At 38.0% G+C, this 14,595-nt stretch overlaps 2 protein-coding genes across 3 annotated transcripts in view; one reads left to right on the top strand and one right to left on the bottom strand.

The window, feature by feature from the left end:
* The window catches only part of Vps8 (vacuolar protein sorting 8), a 401,212-nt gene that overhangs the window by 11,072 nt on the left and 375,545 nt on the right, over positions 1 to 14,595 (bottom strand). Inside the window, exons 22-23 of the mRNA XM_083113236.1 lie at positions 9,184 to 9,400; positions 6,145 to 6,349 (exon numbers count right to left, since the gene is read on the bottom strand). Coding sequence (XP_082969362.1) covers positions 6,145 to 6,349; positions 9,184 to 9,400 — 422 coding nt within the window. The remainder of the gene's footprint in view (positions 1 to 6,144; positions 6,350 to 9,183; positions 9,401 to 14,595) is intronic.
* LOC145980063 (uronyl 2-sulfotransferase homolog pip-like) overlaps positions 13,361 to 14,595 on the top strand; it is a 45,421-nt gene continuing 44,186 nt past the window's right edge. Inside the window, exon 1 of one of the 2 annotated variants that reach the window (XM_083113054.1) lies at positions 13,361 to 13,613. The gene's annotated coding sequence lies outside the window, so the exon portion shown is untranslated. The remainder of the gene's footprint in view (positions 13,614 to 14,595) is intronic. The other variant, XM_083113053.1, reaches the window with a different exon arrangement.

The following is a 14,595-nucleotide window of genomic DNA, read 5'->3' on the forward strand; positions in this document are numbered from 1 at the left end:
CGTCTCTTGACCATCCCTGATGATGACCCCGACATGGAGTCAAAAGCTCGGACAAACTTTTATAGTATTTCATATCATGCTGTTTGTATATTTTGTGTTGCTTTTAACAAGAATGAAAAATTTACTTATGATAAATAATAGGCTGTTGTATAAGATGTTTTTTATCAATACTAGCTGATTACCTGCAATTGCTTAGGTATTTATTTATCCTAATATTGTATTAGACAGGAAAATAATGAATTCTAACTATAGTGTAAAATGTAACTAATTTTAAATGTGATCGTGAATGTCCCCAATTAGCTTGGCGACTCCGAAAACTATGGATTCGACACTAATGTAGGTCATTTGTGGCATTTTATTTTTCATCCCCTCTCACCCCCCATGCCGATAGGTGATGAACTTGGAGTTGAACAGAATTGGGAGTGTCACGAAAACTATGGATTCCATTCGCAACACCACCTGAATGGTAGACAACCCGAGAAAAAATATTGTTGTGCGGATTGCATAGTTACAGATGTCAGTCTGTGTGGAATTTAATATTGGTGGTTCTCGATTATTTTTACATGTCACCCCTCCCCACTCCCACCCCTAGGGGTGTCTTATATCCACAGTATTTCTTTCCAGGTTGCAAGTGATACGTGTACCAAGTTTGGTTGAAATCGCTTCAGGAGTTCGAGAGTTATTGCTGAACAAACAAACACACTCATATACACACATACATCCATTTATATTATATATATATATATATAATATACAGGGTGGCTCAATAAGTCACTTAACACCCCCAGTACAAGGCCACTGCGGCATGGAACGTGAAAATGGCGATGACCAATCGTTGCCTGGCCAAGGGGGAACCACATTGACGTCACCGGCATGGTCGGCAGCCATCTTGATGTCCGCCATCTTTAATTCAACTTCAGACATTTAAATGGGAAGGGGGTCGTGCGACATATCAAAATGAGCTAGAATTTCACCAGGAAAACAACTGTGACATTTGTTTTCACCTAACTTTAAATTTAAGGGCGATTCCCGCATGGGAGAGTGACACATCCTTTCCTTTTTGCTTAAATGTTTATTGTTCAATTTATCGTTAGTATGTGATTATGTGGTATTTATTGTTTAGACCAATCACTGAAAATGTCCGGATATTGACTTACCGGTATGTACATATCTTGTAGTATTGGTTGACATGGGAATTACGATTGTGTTTTGTCTTTACATAAAAGTTTAAAAGAGTGATGATGTGAATTGATCGTGTCAAGCGTAGCACATTTCCTTTTTCACTGATCTGAACGAAAATGCCACTAACACGTGACGAACGGATTGCCATCATATTGATGTCAGGGGAGAGAAGTATGCGTGACATTGCCGCAGACTTCAATAACTGCAAACCCTCAAGACAACCGGTGTCACATGTGGCCGTCAGCCAGTTGCTGGCAAAGTTTCAAGATACTGGATCTATGGACGACAAGCTGCGACATGGACGTCCGAAAACAGCTACGGATGAGGGTACTGCTGTAGCGGTGTTGGCATCATTTGCAAAGTCCCCAACCTGTAGCACACAGAGACTGGCGCTGGAAAGCGGTGTCAGCAGGGGTTCAATTCAAAGGATTGTACGTGACCACCACTGGCATCCGTATAAGATACAGCTGCAGCAGCACCTTAGTAAGGACGATCCAGACAGGCGTTGGCAGTTTTGTGAGTGGGCTATAGCACAACTGCAACGTGACTCTGCCGTCGATAGCAAGATTCTGTTCAGTGATGAGGCTAATTTTTATGTGTCGGGGGAGGTGAATAAGCAAAATCTGCGGTACTGGTCACCCGAAAATCCACATTGGACAGATCCCAGCAAGGTGGCGGGAGGCGGGAAGCTAATGGTGTGGTGTGGTACTTGGGGTTCCCGACTTGTTGGTCCATTTTTCACTGAGGGCAACTTAAATGCAGAGGGCTACTTGCTTCTGCTATGGGAGCAGATCTTACCATCCTTACTGTCCGAGGATGGGAGCATACCCTGAATGGTTCCAGCAAGATGGTGCTCCACCGCACTATGGGATGATAGTCCGTCAGTACCTGGATCAACAATTCCCTCACCACTGGATTGGTCGCCGAGGGACTGTGGAACGGCCTGCATGCTCACCTGACCTGACACCATTGGACTTTTACCTCTGGGGACACCTGAAAGCTATGGTGTATGATACGAAAATCAGGGATCTGGCCCATTTGCACACACGCATTGTGGATGCCTGTACTGCAATAACTCCTGAGGTTCTTCAGAATGTGGTAAGGTTACGGGAGAGACGAGAGACGATTACACGTGTGTGTTGCGCAAGAGGAATGTCATATTGAGCATGTGTTATAACTTTGTGGTATCGTTAACTCTGCAACAATTAAAGTTAGGTGAAAACAAATGACACAGTTGTTTTCCTGGTGAAATTCTAGCCCATTTTGATATGTCGCACGACCCCCTTCCCATTTAAATTTCTGAAGTTGAATTCAAGATGTCTGACATCAAGATGGTTGCTGACCATGCGGGTGACGTCAATGTGGTTCCCCCTTGGCCAGGCAACGATTGGTCATCGCCATTTTCACGTTCCATGCCGCAGTGGCCTTGTACTGGGGGTGTTAAGTGATATTGAGCCACCCTGTATATAGAGAGATTGTGAACAACTTGTAATTGTTAAAATGCTTAAGCATCAATATTGGTGGGAATCTGGTCAGCCCTAGTTGTTACTCTAAGAAACAATATTAAAATGTGATAAAAGATTATTTCAAGAATCTCCCGATCCCTGTTTCTCTTACCATGGTATATTCTCTTTCAATTTGAAAAATACTAGCCTAAATTTCAATGAAAAATGCCAGCTCCAGCAGGACTCAAACCCAGATGTATGGCACACACCGTGACATTGCTCTAAAAATTGAGCTACTAAGCCAGCCCTGGTTTCGCCTGATTTTTCACTGTTTCTGTTTTGCCTGTGTGGAATTGTCTTTGTCAGTCCTGCAATGGGATCTGTTGTCTCTGAAACACCGATGACGTGCCTAGTTTCTCCCAACGTAGAGTTGTAAATATTCATGGCAAATAGTAAACTAGACGCATTGTTACGCAAAAGCATCTTCCACTACAAAAATCCTCTTGTCTGGGGAATAAGTGACAGTCATTTGGTCATAAATACCGTACTTACAGGTGTATAATGTGCACCCTGCTTTTGATGGGGAAAAGCCACAAACAATTATATCTCGCATATAATGCGCAGTACAATGCAGGTTCAAGAAATGGCTTTCCTAGTTGTAGGTCATAAAGCTGTCGCTATGCGGATCAAGAGCGAATGACATCATACCAAAACAATGAGTCACCTGTTTCCATGTGAACCAAGAGGAGAATATCATCTTGTGTATACAATGAGTCACCAACCTTCCCCCCCTTACCTGTGTTTAACATTGCAAAGTTTTCATTTCTGTAACCACCTTGTTTATTCTGTATTAGAAGAAAGAGAGTTCAAAAATATGTTATGGATTTGCAGCATTAAGAAGGGTTATTTTCTATTGCTTCTTGCCCGACAAATACCTCTGATACACGTCACATATGATGGGAGGTGCATGCTCGAATTCTGCCAGAACAGCACTGCGCTGCTTTTTCTTGGGTCACAAAGCATTCTGTTACAAAGTGAAAAATCAATTTCACCTTTATACTGTTCTTTTTTTAAAAAAATATTATTAAAGAAATTCAAGCTGGTAATTTGTGTTTGCAGCTGTTCATATATACGTGTTATATGCAATGAAATAGTGAAAACATGTGTGGCTTTAATGTTGGTTGTCCGAATTATTCCATGCACAATACGAACCAGTTTTTGGGGTCAAAATTTTTGGAAAAAAGTGCACATTGTACATGAGTAAATACGACATTACTGTAAAAACACAGGAGTTTTTGGACTTTTGCAGATATGCAAACAGGCAAAATCGTGCATGATCATTGCAGTGTTTGGTAAGTAACAGAATATGAGCAACCTTGAGTAAATGAAGCAAAATCTCACATTTTAATAGTGACAATGAGGGAGAAAGAAGAAGTTACTGGGTGACTACATGTGCTCTCCACTACGACAAGTGCCTGAATGCTTGTAGTGAACTTGTTAAAAAAAATACCTACATGTATGCATATGTTAAATAGAGGTTTCATTAAAGTTTCTTTGCTGGCATTTTATTAAAAGTCAAAAATTGTTACTACTTTCATATGCCTGAATTTGAATTCATTGGACTAAAAAATAACACAGTTCAGTGGAACCCTGATTTTACATTTTCCTGCTTTTTGAGTTTTTCCACCTTAATTGGTTTCCTAAACAGCTTAAAATCGAGGCTCCACTGTATACACATTAGAAGCATAAACAAGTCATTAAGGCTTTAGAAGGTGAAAACATACGGTATTGTGGAAAAATTTGTTTACAAAATATTCACTTTGCTGTCATACATTTATGAAACACACTTCATACAGGAGGCTCAACAGAACACAAATATAACACTCAAAATAAGCATTTAACAGAACCACACTTCAACTAGAACACATGGAAAATTAAATAGGGTGATTCTTTTGCTGCAAGACCCTGGAGAATGCAAATATCTCAGCTCATTGAAAATGTACAAATATGAAACATGAAGTAAAATGATCCTTATTCTTTAAGAAAGGAAGGAAATAAAGTCAGCTGATGATGAGTAATAATGTGTGCCATAAGAATGAGTAGCAATTTAGGGTGCAATGATGACCAGCCACATTATTGTCATTTATGTTCTTCCTTTCGGCTGTAGTTGGCACTCACTACGGTATTGTTGGCTTCTGTGGAGCACAGTCAGTCGTATAGGGTGTTCAGGTTTTAATCATCTAACAGTGTTTTTGTGAGACTTGCAGCACACTAGTGAAGCAGCATGTAGAGTTGGCAACACTGCCTCAAAACATTCGCCATTCGGCTGGAGAGAAACATTCAGACAAGACTCATATGTGTGTTGTGCGAACACAATTCAGTTGTATTAGTTAGTGTACATATATCCAATCATGTGTATTATATTTATGCACAAAATATAAAGATTTCACCAAACTACAACGTCTACTGCATTTGTACAGAATCATTATGGTAAAGCGGTAATGGCAATTGCAAACATAAGGGTTTCTTTTCAATTTTTACTTAGTGTGTGAGGTTGCAGAAGAATGGGTTACACAGTAGCATAGCATGAGTCCATTACAAATACGCAGTGTTGAGTTCAACTGCTTTGACAGCAGTGGTGGACATTCCCAGCTGGAAATTTCTATTGGTTCCAATTGAAATTTCAATTGGATTGAATTGGTTTCAACTGGAATGAACTGGATTCTATTGGATTCCCACTATAGGTATCGGAAAATAATTGGTTTCAATCGGAATATCAACTGAAACCAATTGAAAATGCAAGACAATTTCCAATTGGTGAATTGTATCCAATTATAAGTTTGTATATATTGTAGAATCAATATGTCATAACTTCATTTATTGATTCAAAGCATAGGTAGTTTAATTCTTGACACCACAATACCTGTGATTTTGAAGTTCATTGGAAAAACAGCACAGTTGATCTGAATATCTTCTGAATTCTAATGCATACTACTGAAGTCAGATTTATCTTAATGAAGAAGTAAAAAGTACTCTTTCTTAACAACTAACTCAACCTTAAAGCAGTTAGTAGTTGGAATGAATGTTCATGTTAGTTCTTCTTCAATACGGAATGTCTATGATTATCCTTATGTGCATGTAATGCAATTTGAAAAATGAGCAATCTTTTGATCAACGTAGTCGACCTCGATAGTGTTTTGTTTGTTTATCACTTTTTCAAGTGTTGCCGCCTATGCAATATGAACATGTTTATCATGAATAAAGCTATGTATGTATGTATGTTCTAAATAAAATGCCTTTGAGATATTTTCATGTTTCAGCATCTTGTAGCCAAAGAAATAGCATGTTAATGAATCAGAAATATAATAGTGTTAGTGATAGATTGCAAGCTACAGAAATTTTCATAACATTTTATTACAAAGCAAGAGAATAATATTAATAAGTCAAACTGTACTGAACTCATAACATCTATGTACGCGTATATGGGTTTTATGGAGAAATAAATTCAAACACTTACATGATTTGGTGCTGGCGTCAAAGGTTGCTCTGTAGGACTTGTTATAGCATCTAAATACGGAGCAGTTCTCTCGTTGACTTGGTTCTCAACTTTAGGAATAATTCCAGGTCGAGTTATATTGGCACAATGATAACACAGCCACTCTGCTTTCGATGAACTCAAGACAGAAGGTTGTAGGCAGGAAACATGGTAGCTGTGACCACACCTGGAATCAAAGGAAGTGGACCCCCGAGTACAATTATAAATACGTGAAATTAGTGGATTGTAACTATTTAACCAGGCAGAATGCACACTATCCGCTAGGACTTAAGCATGCACACCAGGTAAGAAATACCCAGAAGAAAAATTACTTCCTAAGTACAAATTTTAATTGTTTTAAAGCATGTAAATAGTAATATCTTCACTGATTAATCTATTTTATTAATTTTGAACATTTGCATTGAATCACACAAATGATGAAAACAAGAAAAAAATAACATGTTGAAATATCAAACTAAAACATATAAGCACGGGATGGGTGAAATTTATCCAGGTAGTGTTTCTATGGCCCTGTGAGCTGAAGTAATGAACTAACTAACAGCTGATTCCAGGTCATACAATCAGAAGAGTATTAAGAGGCTCATTGGAAGTGATATTATATATAAAAAAATTTTAAAAAAAATATATAGGCCTATATAGGCTGGGCAATTTCTACCCATACTCGCATCCTTACTGGTTAAGAGGCAAATTTTCTTGAATTTTAAAAATTAAAATTTCAATGCAATTTCAGTAAAGAATATTGTGTATGCTGACAAGGATTGTAGAAGAAGTCTAATTTCTGCTCATAAATGCTAATCCAGATTGGACCTACAGTTTAAAGTTGCATCTGAACCATTTTCAGATGTGTCTTCATCAAAGATCAAACCCAACACCTTCATTACAAGGTGGCAATCTTACCACTACATGACAGGGGATGCCTCCAACAAGAAATGGTTTTGTACTTTCATGCCGATTTGTAGCATTTCAAGGGGATATAGTGGTACTCTATTTTGTATTTATGGGTTAGATTATCAAAATCTGTATGCTTCCATCAGCAAAACACCACGCACTACAGCTGAGCCGATACCACTGACAACTGACACCCATTCCAACACCGATACCAATACCGATGTTTGAAAATTGTAACAATTAAAATTTGTTCAAAATATTTATTAATATTAGTGGGTTGAGTATTTCATTCCAATTATAAGCACACATTTATCAGAGTTTTGCTCTAAATATTAAAAATTACATCACGATATACAAAAAACAACAAAAAACTTATGCAATCACAAAATACAGTTTTTTCACACAATATTGATACAAAATCAATGGAGACTTCGATTTTTCTGTAATTTCCAGGACAATTAGATCCCACGAAAGTATTGTGCAGTTGATTGAATGAAACGAGGGACATAGACCAGACTTCAGCAACACAGAAATCATAGCCAAAACTTCAAACTACTGGGACCGTATCATCAAGGAAGCAATAGCCATTTATGAAGAAAAAGACAATCTTAACCACGACACGGGGCTCGAACTGGACCCAGCCTGGTTAGCGTTAGTTAACCAGAAACGTGCATATAGCAGACACGCCACTCGATTGGTCTGCCATCTTCACTGGGATCCATCCTCCACGAACGTATATACACCGGGTTGACGCTCAGAACTACACTTCTACCCTGAAGATGAGAGTGATGTTATCTCTCGAAAGCTTGGAATCATTTCCACAACTCACCTGGTCGATAGCCCGGGAGAATCTGTCACCAGGAAAGCTTCAAGTCTTACTTCGATACTGATACCGATACACTTGTATCGGGCAATACTGATACATCGCCGTATCGGCTCAACTCTACTATACACATTTTGAAAATTGCTACTTTTAAGAAATGATATATGAGGTATAACTTGAGAATAAATGGAAACTAGAGTACATTTTCTCAGTGTATTTTACTTTTCAATTTCTTTAAGCTTTCAAATGAGCTTAGAACAAGTTCTTAATTCGAGATGGACAGGACTGATACTATCTCGAATCACAAAAAACTTTGGCTAGGGAAAATTGGAAGAGGTGAAAGAAAAAACAATATATGTGAAAAATGGAATACACAGTATTGTTATGAATATTGTACTTACATTGCCAGTAGAATATGAACAATAATGTTAGGAAAAATATTTATACAATATTGAAGTTTCAAATTAATGGTCAAATGTATCTTCTTCAGGGCATTGCATCATTTCTGAGCAGCAATGTTATGCACTGTCTCAATAACATTGTGGTAGGTATTGCTTCTGACTGTTGTTCTGCAAAAGCAGTATCGTGGGCCTCCCGATGGCGCAGTGGTAGTGTCGTCACCTTGTAATCAAGGGGTCCCGGGTTCGATACCCGGTGGAGGCTCATAGTGGTTTGGATCCCACTTTAAACTGTAGGTCCAGTCCCGATTAGCCTTACTGTGCATAAAGTGGACTTAAAACACCAAATCAACAACAGCAAAAGCAGTATCCTTTTTTTATTTCTTTTTATTTTTTCTTGCCACAGATTATGTGAAACATCAGATTATTGATACTGGAATGATTAAGATACTACTGTATATTGAAAATACAACAAAATTTTAAAAAATGTGAATAATATTTATTAATGGGGATTGCATGTTTTTAGATATGATGCGAGTCTAAAAATAAAACATATTTTATATAAATAAAATCTAGTTCTGTCAAGTGTAAGTATTTGCACTTGTCAGGCAAATTTTCAGGGATTGCAATGTGGATTGATAGCTTGAATTACAAGAATTTGAGGGATACAATGTACTCCTGTACCGTCTTGTTCCTGTGCAACTGAATAATAGGTTTAGAGACATAATGAGAAAAAATAAAACATATGAAGGGCAGCATGGACTCAAACAAGTTTTGTAAACTAGTAGTTCAGGCATCAAGTGGGTTAAAATTACACACAGTGCTATTTCCCTGGAACAGGCAACGTATTCTTCAACACACAGACATGTGTAAATACAAAAAAGTACATACCTGAAAAGTATAACATTCTCAGAATCTCTAACAGAATCTAGCTGCCTCTCACATAAACTGCACTTAGGAATCTGTGTGTGTGGTGAAATGGAGCGTGGTGTTAATCCACGGTTAGCTGATGCCAACAACTGTGCTAACTGATGGTGGAGATCTGTGCTCAGCAACCGACTAGTTGTGACAAGAAGAGTCTCCTCATAACACGAGTTCTCCAACATTCCTGAAATGCAAAGAATGGCTGCTTTAGTGACCCTACACAGTAGAGTTGCAGACATTTATAAAGTTATTATACTTTACTTTCACAAGTAACATGCTACCAATACCATGATTTTACCCCAAAAAGTGAAGTACAGTGTGATTCAAAAAGATGGATTCAATTTTGTATGGCTATATTTTCTGAACTAAACATTGTAAGTAAATGATCTATGTAAAATTTGAAAGAGGAAGTTCTAAAGTTTCAAATACCATTACTAGAGTGCTCGCCTATTGCACAGCCATGCAGCAGCATCAGTTGAGAACAGAATGGCTACTACCCAGCACAAGATTTCTTGTGTTCATGAGTGAGTTCATTAAAACTGAGTCTGAAACTGCAGTGTACTGTGTGTTTCATCTTCATTTCGACATTGCATCTCCAATGAGAAAAGCATTTTTCACCGAAATAACCAATTTGAGCAAACAGGCTGTCCTGGCGCTCCAGTTCCGGCCCCTGAGATCTCCTGATCTCACACTCTGTGATCTTTTCTTGTGGGGATTTGTAAAAGAAGCAGTTTATGTACGTCCTCTACAAACAACTTAAAACGATCTAAAAATCTTATCACAACTGGAGTGAACTGTGACGAAATACATTCTTCCTGAGGTGTGGAACGAATTCAGCTACCATCTAGATGTTACATGTGTGGTCAGAGGGGGTCGCATTGAACATTGTGAGTATTTTCAAATGTAATTTGAAACTTTAGGACATCTTCTTTCAATGATATGAAGATCATTCACATATGATGTACAAAATTGAGTCCATCTTTTTGAGCCACTCTGTATTTTGAATGTAACGTAACTTTATTGTGTAATACAAACAGATAAGAAATTTCAACAACAGGCGGTCTCCATGGTGGAGTGGTCAACGTTCAAACCCTGGATACTGCATTATCTCATCTCTGTCTCATCCTCATCATTGTGATTAACTCAAAAGTCAGAAAAGTGAAGTAAAATAACCACAAGGAAGATAAAGAAATATTTTTTTTATCGGATAAGCTTCATACCATACCCCTGCTCCCCACACATCACCCCAACAATGACACACATGAAATTAAAACATTGTTAGTCATGATGCCTGTGGTTTCCAATTGAAGTAAACTGTCATTGTTAATCTGGGCGGAAGGGGAGATCCTTACTGCACAACACACACATGAGAAATTCAATGACCTTTGCCCCAAATATACGCTATTTAGGATTAGAGTAAATACTACTGCCACTCACAAATTGGTCTGCCCCCTCCCTTAGTCCCTCAACTTGCAATGTTACGGTGCACAGCACGTGGTACTTTGGTTTGTGGCAAAGAAAGCTAGTTAAGGTTCAAATGAATTTAAAAATCTGCACAGTATTTGGCCATACTTGGTGAACGACATGAAACATTTCTATTATAGGGGTGTGAACATAGGATGGCAAGGGTGGGCTCTAGCCCACTATAAAATAACCTTAGCTCTCCCAAATAGCATAAAGGGGGAATTTTTCGGACTCGTTTATAAAATAATAGAAATCACACACATTAAGGGGGGACAAACATTGAGAGAAATAGAAAGAAAAGGACACAAAGTGATAAAGAAACATGAGAAGGGAAGACAGAAAGAAAGAGCAGGGAAAAGGAAGGATAAAGGAAAAGATGAATACAGGAAAGAAAGATATAAAGAGAGCATGGGCATCATCAGTAATTTTTATAGGGGGCAAACTAGGCCACTGACAGAAACTTGAATAGTGGAAAAATAGTAGAAATAGTTATGGTAAAAATAAATATTATCGTAATTTATTATTATTATTTAATATTATATATTTGGAGGTCACTTTTCTGCACAATCAGTTAGATGAGTATACAACACAACTGTTTTTAAAATTATTTTTTACATTTCATACAGTTAGTGTATGTTAGTTCATGCATAGTTATTCTATTTTGTTATTAACTTTTACACACCTGCTTTAAGAAAAAAGTCATTTTTGATATTTTGAAAAACTGTGAAACTATTCATTCTCTGGTTTAAATGGTACGAAAACATAAACTGGGTCCTATATTTATTTTACACTTTTTTTTTCCTATTTGATGCATTTTTTTTACTTCGTTTATCTGTTCGAATAATAACTGAATTTTGTTTCCTTTAAGAACAATAAACATAACAAGATTTCTGATTTTTCTAATATGAAATAAAGGATGCTAATTTCCAGGGGAGGGGGGAGGGGATCGACGAACCAGTTCGACCCCCTACACGACTCCGGACAGCATATTAAATATAATCAAATGTGTAACACGAAGTTTTGAACTGGTTCTCAATTTTACACTAAATTTTTCGACCTGATTTTTCCGTTTGGTTACTCCGCTGGAATACTAATTAGCGAGCTCTATTTTTCTTATATACAAGGGCGCCCGCAGGGGGGGGGGCATGGGACACTTGCCCCCCTGAGATATCTGGAAAAAAATCATGTAATTTCTCGGCTGTTTGGCATTACGGAAATTCTGGATTTGACCTTGATAAATCAAATTATTATTATTGCAGCGGTATGTAAAAACATGAATCAGCGGTACCATGACGGGCAGTGGATTAAGTGGTCTCTGAGTTTGATTGATATCTGTGCATTGTGAGGTACAAAAAGACCAAGAACTGTTCATCAACAAAGTGATAAATGTTTATTGAAGGGAAGCAAGGCAAATCCAGTTTTTGGTGACCAGATATTTGTTGACCAAAAAGAGTATAGTCTATAGGTTGAAGGTGCGCATGCATTTTGCTCTTTCAAAAATCCCGAGCGACTTCTTGACAGTCTAATTATCCTGGAAATTATGCAAAATTAAAACTTCCTTTTTATTTTACACTAATTTTGCACAAAAACTATATTTTGTGACTATATAATATCTTTTTTAATATTCTGATGTAATTCTTGAATATTCTAAAGCAAATTTCTTATTATGTTGATGCATATAATTGGAGGAGAATATTTACTCACCAATATTGATCAATATTTTGAACAAATTTTAATTATTGCAATTTTCAAGTATCGGTATCGGTTCAAAGTGGTATCGGCTCAGCCCTAATCATTATCATTAAATTCCAATGAATTTGAAATATGTTTTGCTTGTTGATGGAATATGAAAATGACACTTGAAATTGTTTTTAGGAAATTCTTGAGTCAAGGAGTAAATACTTCAGTTTGTTGACATCTTGACGTTTTCCGTTCTGTGGATTTTAAGGCATTTTTACGCGTAAAATAATGAATGAAATTAAATATCAAGGAAAATAGTATATTTGGGGATTTTTGCAAATTGAAAAGAGTATAGAGTTTATGAACCTCTAAAAGAGTGTAATACTCTTAAAAAGAGTATGTCTGGTCACCCTATCTAAATAGTAGATTCGATTCTGAACTTGCATGCAACACCAAAGTATTTTCAATTTAATTTGAATTTTATGATTTGTGAAATAATAATAATAGCAATAAAATAATTTCTATGACTCTGCCACCTGAGAAAAAATTCTGCGCCCTTGTATACACACACTTTTCTCTAATTTGAAATTAACGATTACAATTTCCAGTGGCAGCGATTCAATCCCGCCTTTGTGATGCTTATGTTTTTCATAGCAGCAATTAGAGTAAAAAGACAGGAAATCAACGTAAAAAAAAAAGAAAAATACAAACACTTCTGATCATCCCACAATGCGGCAAAATTCAATAATAATTAGTATTTATAGACGGCCTTAACCGCCCCTGGTCTGCACAAACAATCCATAACAGGGCACGTAACACGAAGAAGACAGCATGCGTTTATCACATAATCTATCTCCAACCATATGTTCCTAGCTTTCGTGCGCTGAGGAGTGTGAATTCCCCCCCTCTATCTCAACCGCCTGGAAAGGGGGTGGCGCATTCGATTTTATTTTCAGTCGCTGGCGAAAAAACCGAAACTGCACGCGGGAGATGCGCGGGCGCCGCATCAGCTGGTCGGTTCGGGCAACGATCTAGACGAGGAGCGCAGACGGCTGCTTGCTTCGACCCAGTCGCACAATTTACGTGGAGACCTAAAGGTGGATAGTGCCAGCTGGTGCCTCATGGAGGTGCAGGACGTGGAATCGGACGCCTCACACGACCTGGATTGAGATCTGGTGATGATGTACGCCACTGTGTATGATGCGGTGCGTGTTCGTTCGGATCCCGGCTAACCGCTGCTCACCTTGTATCATGTAAGTTTCCGGTGTTGGGGGTTCGGTGGTGTCGCAAGGAAATTTCGTACGGGTGAGGTGACGTACAGGTGTGGCGGTGTGCTTCCGACTTCAGGGCTACGAATGTAGCCTTCTATTCTTTGCTTCTTCCTCTCTCAAGCTCTCATTTTCTTTATCTCCCTTTCACTCGTTGCTTCTCTATTTTCTTCTTTCGTTCACTTTTCTATTTCTTTATTTCTCTCTTCCTTAGGTTCTTTACCTCTTTCTCTCTCTCGCTCTTTTTCTTTTCCTAATCTCCCCTTCAGGCGTTGTTTCTCAATCATCATCTTTCGTTTTGTTGTCTGTTTGTCTTTCTTTTTCTTTATTTCTTTTTGTCTTCCTTCCTTCGGTTCTCTACCTCTTTCATTTCTTCCAATCTTTATCTCTCGTATTCTTTATCTTTCTCTCGCTTTTCCATCTATTTATCTTTCTCTCTTTTTCTTTACTTATCTCTCTTCCTTCCTCCCATTGTTTCTCATTCTCTCGCTTTTTCTCCCTCTTGAGAGATATACTCTGTCTCTATTATCTTTCTCTCCCCACTTCCCTTTATTTCTCTTAGATCTCTCTCTCTCTCTCTCTCTTCTTCCTGTTTTCATTCTCACATTTCCTTTATCTCTTTCCTTTCTAATTTCTTTCTCTCGCCCTCTTTTCTTCCTGTTTACCCATCTCTCTCTTTCTTTCTTCAGTTTCTCTTCCTTACTCTCGATGTCTGTATCCCTCTGCGTGTGTGTGGTCCTTTACTGAAAACAGACACTGCCAGGAAGGTTCGATTACTGAAAAAACATTTTTTGTGCAATTATGATTGATTGATTAAATTGTTGTTTTAAGTCCACTTTATGCACAAAAAGGCTAATCGGGACTGGACCTACAGTTTAAAGTAGGATCGGAACCACTGTGCCATGTGCCTCTACTGGGAATCGAACCCGGAACCCTTGATTACAAGGCGACGACGTTACCACTACGC

Source organism: Lepisma saccharinum, chromosome 27 (assembly GCF_977018435.1).
Source record: "Lepisma saccharinum chromosome 27, izLepSacc3.1, whole genome shotgun sequence".
NCBI lineage: Eukaryota > Metazoa > Arthropoda > Insecta > Zygentoma > Lepismatidae > Lepisma > Lepisma saccharinum.